The sequence below is a fragment of the Carassius carassius genome, chromosome 48 (genome assembly GCF_963082965.1).
Source record: "Carassius carassius chromosome 48, fCarCar2.1, whole genome shotgun sequence".
In the NCBI taxonomy this organism is placed as follows: Eukaryota; Metazoa; Chordata; class Actinopteri; order Cypriniformes; family Cyprinidae; genus Carassius; species Carassius carassius.
In genome coordinates, this window is record NC_081802.1 from 8,764,785 (window position 1) to 8,771,998 (window position 7,214).

General features: G+C 36.1%; 1 protein-coding gene across 1 annotated transcript; it reads left to right on the forward strand.

Annotated features, from left to right (window-relative positions):
• Window positions 1–2,736: 2,736 nt before the first annotated feature.
• Window positions 2,737–6,991, forward strand: rab11ba (RAB11B, member RAS oncogene family, a). The gene is made up of 5 exons (XM_059543027.1): window positions 2,737–2,896; window positions 4,330–4,525; window positions 4,673–4,866; window positions 4,954–5,034; window positions 5,832–6,991. Exons 1-5 carry the CDS (start codon window positions 2,857–2,859, stop codon window positions 5,975–5,977), a joined length of 657 nt encoding a protein of 218 aa, XP_059399010.1. The 5' UTR covers window positions 2,737–2,856; the 3' UTR covers window positions 5,978–6,991.
• The last annotated feature ends 223 nt before the right edge of the window (window positions 6,992–7,214 follow it).

Here is a 7,214-nt window from a genome sequence, read left to right on the forward strand (position 1 = left end):
TCAAAAATTAGTGTAAGAAACAGAGTGAAACACTTATCACTGAAATATCACTACAGATTACAAAATAGGTCTACAGACTTTAAAAAGTAATTTAGTAAAGTATTTTGTTAGATTACACAAGGTTTGTAACTTAATCTAAATATTTTGGAATACTAATGCAGAGAAAAATGACATCCATCAAACACAGGACCTGGTTTTCCTCTGCATATTATTTTTAACAAGATCACTTTTCCACAGTATTCTCTTAATGCATTGTGTTTCCTTCTTGAGCATCAGTGAATGTTTTTACCTTTTGTAATAGTTGTGTATGAGTCCCTCAATTGTCCTTGGAGTGAAAAGATGAAACTAGAAATCAGATATTCGGAAAGGTTTCAAATGTGCAAAAGAGCAAACGACCAAAGAATGTGCAGGACCTGGAAGGTTTTTCTGAGAAGAACAGCAGGCAGTTTAACTGTTCAGGACAAGCAAGGGACTCATGAACAACTATCACAAAACATGAAAGCAGTCATGTGTCTTCAATTGTACAGTTAAGATATTTTGAATGGGGCATTTTTTTAATTGTATTATTTTGTCTTGTGGGGTCTATGTGATATAGCTTATTCAGGATATTAATAAATAAAAATAAAAATAAAATGCAATTTTATTTAAGATCCCTCTTAATTTTGCATATTCTGCAAGGGGTGTGAATATGAGCAGAACTTTACCTTATGCTCTTGCAGAGAGTCTGGGAATCACCAAAAGCTTACACTTTAATGTTTAAATAAATAAATTACTGACATTAACATTTAGAGTAATAATTTTAGTAATCTAATATACTTTTTGGATGTAACCGTAGTTTGAGTACCGCCCTTATAAAATGTAACTGTAATGTTGCTCATATATTTTATTTTACCATTAAGTTACATGTATTCCGCTCCCATACCCCGTGTATCAATATATCTGAAATGCAGTTAATTAACCAAAACATACATAAATCTTGAAGTTAAAACATATGGTAGCCTGAGAGTTCATATTGACTCAGAAACATAAGGTTACTATTAGTTATGCTGGTTAGGCAAAAATGTAACACTAGTATTATTGTTACTACTAATAATAATACTAAAAAACAAATAGCCTCTGGAATAAACCAATGAAGGAAAGGTATAGAAATGGCACATTACAGTAGGCTATCTGTCTCTAGAAACAACTGTATTCTGATTACTCACAGGAAAATTTAAAATATTTATTTTACATTTAATCATCCCTTAAGTAGGGTTTGCGTTTCAGTTTCCTGGGGTCAGATAGACACCAAACTTTTTTTATATATGATAAACTATGTATAATTTTTTTTTAATTTACTTCTCATTTAAGCATTTATGTAGTGTTTTTTTTTTTATATTTGGTAGTATTTTATTTTTACCTATTTACTGCACAATTACTTAACTAAGCTATAAACTGGCTTATGAAAAAATTATTTTTAATGAAAAAAAATATCTTTAATGAAACTCTTGATTAAATCTAAATTGTATTTGGACCACAGTCAATGATTTGGACATTGCTCTGTAAGGGATAGAATACTGCCATCTACAGGTTTGTGGGAAAACTTTAGGAATTAGAGTTAAAGAAAGAAAGTGCAATGACCAAATATATCCAGTAGAGGTCAATAGGGACTAATTTCATTTTCACTTCATTTTTCTTGATAATTCTACTTCAATTTCAATTTCAATTTTATTTCTATAGCGCATTTACAACAGCCTCCCGGCTGACCAAAGTACTTCTCCTCACAACGTTATGATATATATTTTTGTGAATATATATATTTAAACATTTTAATATACGTTAAAAATCTGTACTTTTGTATTTTTTTTCGTTGTTTTAGTCTGATATATTTTTTTTTAAATGTTTGCTTTTGCAAAGTATTAAACATACTATTGCTGAAATGTTAAGTCACCACTAAATCACATACTATTTATACTGTAATCGCAAACTATTTATTTCAGAAAATTATTTATCAAAGATGATTTGTTTTTTAGCACAAGTGGTGGAGTTTAAAAAGTAAATAAAACCAACAAAATACAAAGAAAAATACATCCATAAACAAAAAATGGTCAGGAGTGAAGAGTTCACAGAACAATAAAACTCTTTCTTTTTCTGTGTGTGTGTGCATGTGTGTGGTGTGTTGTGTCTACTACTTCACACTGCATTTATATCATTTATATTTACATGCTTGTTCCATGTTGCCTTTGTGCTCTAGTATTAGTCTTTCATTCATGTATGCACATTTTTCATATTTATACCAGTTTTGTTGATTTTATTTGCCATTTTCTATAAAAATGCTCCCTGTTGCAGTCACACACATGTATGTGTTTGCCTGTGTGTGTGTGTGTGTGTGTGTGTGTGTGTGTGTGTGTGTGTGTGTGTGTGTGTGTGTGTGTGTGTGTGTGTGTGTATGTGTGTGTGTGTGTGTGTGTGTGTCTAGGACCAGACCTAGAAATTTTCAGATTTATACTGGATTCATTTATTTATTCAATAGACAAATTTTTTTGATGTTCCCATTGATTTCCAGTGTGGGGTCAATCTGACCCCAAGGACTGATTAAGGGTTGAAGAATTTAAAAATAGAAGAATATAATGCAAAATCTACATTTAGAACAAACTCTCAGCTGCAAACGTTTTTTGCATGTTTTCGAATTAATACCATAGACCAGCTCTGTCTGAAACAGAGAGTCAGTTCTTCAGTCGTGAACGAATCATTCGTCCGGTTCATCCGATCATTAAAAAGATCTGATTCATAAGAACGATTCGTTCACGAATCGGACAACGCTGAACAGGAGAGATCCGTCGCCCGACAACAACATTTTAGTGCGGCAAACCAACAATGGGGACCCGTGACGACGAATACGATTATTTATTTAAAGGTCAGTATTTTATACTCCATGAAAAAGAAGAATAAACTTTTTTTTGTTTTCCTTCATTATCAACGAAAACAGCTAGGTTCCTGATGACTCTGGCTAGCTGGGTTAGCTGGAATGCTAGTATGCTGACTTTAGCTATCGAAATATTAACCGGTTTCGAAGAATCAATAGTTGAAAGTAGATAATTACATTTGAATAGTGCTTTTAATGATTTGCGTCGTCTTTCGACAATATGAAAAACAACGCTTTTTATTCAGCATTATATTAGCTAAGCAGCTAAATAGCTTTCAAACTGGAATGAACGCTAAAGTGAGCTAAATAACTAGCAATTTTAATGCAATCAGTTCGTCCCAAAACAACAAACAAAGTATATTCAGTTCACTTCAGCTGATTTTGCTGCAAACGTTATCCAAAAACGTCGACAAGCGTGAACTTTCCTACGTTAGTCGTTTAGTAATGTGTTACTTAATATTTTGTGTGGTTGCATTGCTAGGCCTTGGGGAACTTTTTTGTTTTTGTCGTTTATTACTCAAGAGTCGCTCCTTGGTGTTCAAACAGGCCAAAATTTGGCCATTAACCTGAAATTGAAAGCATTTTTGGAGCTTTTACAGCTCGTAATTTAGTTAAATCATTAAGCTGACACATGAACTATCATGGAACATAATGTGAAATTGACAACTGTTGATGATCATGACGTCATTGTAAAGCATATTTGAAATGTTTGTGCATATATTTGTGTGTGTGTGTGTGTAAGGTTATATAGTTTATTTAATTATTTATATACGTTTATGTGTCTAAAAGTTCCTTCCCACATCAGGTTCCTGTTTTACACCAAGCCTTTGTAAAGTGTTTCAGTATGTGACAAAACCACAGATTACAGTAGAGGTTTTACAGATGTCACTTTGGTTATTTTTAAGATTTCTTGTTGAAAGCATTGGCCAATTTTTAGATGTTCTCCAACATTTTGTGAATTACTTCAGGTCTCCTCTAGAGAAAACGAACGGTGACCACGTTGCAGCGGACACAGTATGAACTAATTGATATTTTTCTATGCATTTCTCATTTGTTTTATTCAAGTTGGATAGGCCTGTATTTCAACTTTTAATGGTGTCAAATTGATGGAGCGAAGGGAAAATGAGTGGAAGTGTGTGTTTGTAGATTACGGCTTCTCTCTTATCTCTATGGCCTCGTCAACCAGGATGGCTAACTAATCTAATGTGTTTCTGCTTTTCAAATTATGACAATGTATAAGCTTTTGATGCACACTTTGCTTTGTGGTTTACTTTGAAGGATTGTTTCTGTTCTGTGGCCTTGGTGATGGCTATGATATCTTCCCTATGGATATTATTTTTTATAAGAGCAGCTGAGAAGCATACTTTGGATGTCAAGTTTCTAGTCTTGTTCAAAACAGCCTGATGTTTTCTTCTGTTTTCTAGTTGTGCTCATTGGAGACTCTGGTGTGGGGAAGAGTAACCTGTTGTCCCGTTTCACTCGGAATGAGTTCAACCTGGAGAGCAAGAGCACTATTGGTGTGGAGTTCGCAACCCGCAGCATCCAAGTGGACGGCAAGACCATTAAGGCTCAGATCTGGGATACAGCGGGACAGGAACGCTACAGAGCCATCACATCAGCGTGAGTACATGAAGATGTAATTCAGTCTTAATCCAAAGTTATGCATGTGGGACAAAAGTTTATACTGAAATGAGTCCTCTGTGTGGTGTTAAAATTAATAAATTTAAGTAAATTATTAATAAATGTCTTGCTGGGTGTCCTTTACAGGTACTACAGGGGTGCAGTGGGAGCTCTTTTGGTCTATGACATTGCAAAGCATCTGACTTATGAGAATGTGGAGCGCTGGTTGAAGGAGCTGCGGGATCATGCGGATAACAACATTGTCATCATGCTGGTGGGCAACAAAAGTGATTTGAGGCACCTCAGGGCCGTACCCACCGATGAGGCCAGAGCTTTTGCAGGTGACGTCTCCTCCTGCATCTTCATGTTGTTTAGTAAGAAAAGATCTACCTGAGCTGTTAAAATATCTCTCATTTTGTGTTTTCCAGAGAAGAACACTCTCTCCTTCATCGAAACATCGGCTTTGGACTCTACAAACGTGGAGGAGGCATTTAAAAACATACTAACAGGTGGGTCCTGATTGTAACTCCAATTAGTCACACTAGCCAATTTTAGAAAAGCACTGAAAGTTTATCAGTTCGAGTGTTTTCAGCTTGTTTATTTTCATATAAAGATACGCCATGCAGTTGCATCAAATGATGGCATAAACGTCATTCAGTGTAAAGTGTTATAATTGTAATTAATAAGCACAATTACAATTTCAAGGGAATAATCAACAAATTATGATTTTTGTTATAATCATGCAGCCCTACATGGATTCCTATTGAAATTACTGCATTTTGTCTGCATCACGTGCATGCTTTCACATGGAGCAGCATTTACTACAGAGCCGTTGTTCACTGACAAGCTGCGCAAACCAGCTTTGTTGCATTAAATATCGAATGCGATTTATCGTGCAGCCCTAATAGATTCCTATTGAAATGGATGGATTTTGACCACAAAAAAAAGTCACTTTCAAGCTAAGTTGGCAAATGCGGCGAATCCATATGACCAACTCAAACCTGTTGCGAAATCTGCATAGGGAAACATTTCGCCTTTGCACGAAATTCTTGATGCGTTCCTGTTGAGATTATTGGATTTTTTCCTGAACGCCAAAGAATGTGTCTCATTACCAATTTGAACTCGATGCAAAATCTTTGAGGGGAAATATTTCATCCTTTTGCGCAATTCCTGATTACGTGGATTCCTGAAGAAATTATTTTGTGTGATTTGGCCCACTTTACAGCATTAATGTGACTGCAACTTAATACATTCCCAGTGGGCGTCTCAAACTAAATGTCTCTTAACATGTCTCCTTTTGTAATAGAAATCTATCGGATCGTATCACAGAAGCAGATCGCTGACAGGTCCATGCACGACGAGTCTCCTGGCAACAACGTAGTGGACATCAGCGTGCCGCCCACTACCGATGGTTTAAAGGGCAACAAATTTCAGTGCTGTCAGAACCTGTGACCCCACTTCCCCCGGCTCTACCCCAACCCTTGGGCTTCAGTTCCCCTCTATTTATCTCGGCTTTGCTCCTGTGTGTTGTGCTATGGCTACGGCTCTTTCCTCTTTTTACCTCGTTGTGATTTCCACGCTAATTCTAGACGACTCTTAGAAGCGTGAATCTCTAGGTGACATTCCTTTTCCTTGTTTTTTGGGGGGGAGGGCTTGTTTTTTTGTCCCTGTTTTTTTCTTTACTTTTAGCCACTGTCTGAATTCACATTTGCTAGGCAAAATGTTTTTCCTCGGATGTGATTATTTGGGTGCTGATCGTGTGATCCGCTCCTACGGAAAAGGGATGGTGAGGGATCAGTGTGTCTTCGGCTTCCTCTGATGGTTATTCTCTGGGATCCACACTAAACGGCTGCCGTCTGTTGAGCCAGATCCCTTTAGAGGGTTGAACGGGGCAGTTTTTTGGGAAGAAAATAGAGTTTGTCTTGGATCGTGCGGATACCAAAGGAGGGCTGCTGTCATCTTTATTTCAGTTCATTAAACATTTCACATATCACACCTTTAGTCCTATTCTGCAATATTTTAGGCCAGGGCTGATGGGTGTGTGAAGTTGCGCAGTTTGTTCACCGTGTTCAGATTGCCGTATATATAGCAGTTATGTGAATGCATCTATTAAGCATTTCATGAATTGAGAAATTATTCAAATAACAGTTTTATATATATATATATATGTAAACTATTCATTGCATTGCTGAGGTATTATAGCTCTTCAGTGGGAAAATGCAATGGTGTGCAGTGTTTTAGATGGTCAGTTGTTTCACCGGTCTGTGAAAAAGTCACTATATATACAATTGTTTGACTAAGTCATACGGCTAATTTGGAAATGCCTTATGTTTTCCCATACTGTGATAAAGATGCCTTTTTACAAGTGTGGTTATGTGACATTTACACATCCATGAAGTCACAACAGCTGTTTTGCCTTTTATCAGGTTACATTAAAATGGAAAATAAACCAAATTACTGTCACAATTGCAATTGTGATATTTTTTTTATTTTATTTTTTTACTCCGTATTGCACAATATGATGCATGTCTGAATCTGTACCTAGAATAAGTGTCATGTGCCACATGGTTGACATGACTCATGTAGTCTGTTTAGTTTCCAGATCCTTAAAGACTAAGTAAAGTTGATGTGTGTCTGGCTACATGTAAAACTGATGTCTGTAATCAGACAATGATGGCAAAAGGTTTTT

Excerpts from the sequence above, each read along its gene's own strand:
- rab11ba (XM_059543027.1), top strand. The coding sequence starts at position 2,857 with ATGGGGACCCGTGACGACGAATACGATTATTTATTTAAAG. Across the intron at positions 2,897-4,329 it reads ATACGATTATTTATTTAAAG|TTGTGCTCATTGGAGACTCT; the intron begins GTCAGTATTTTA and ends TCTGTTTTCTAG. Across the intron at positions 4,526-4,672 it reads TACAGAGCCATCACATCAGC|GTACTACAGGGGTGCAGTGG; the intron begins GTGAGTACATGA and ends TGTCCTTTACAG.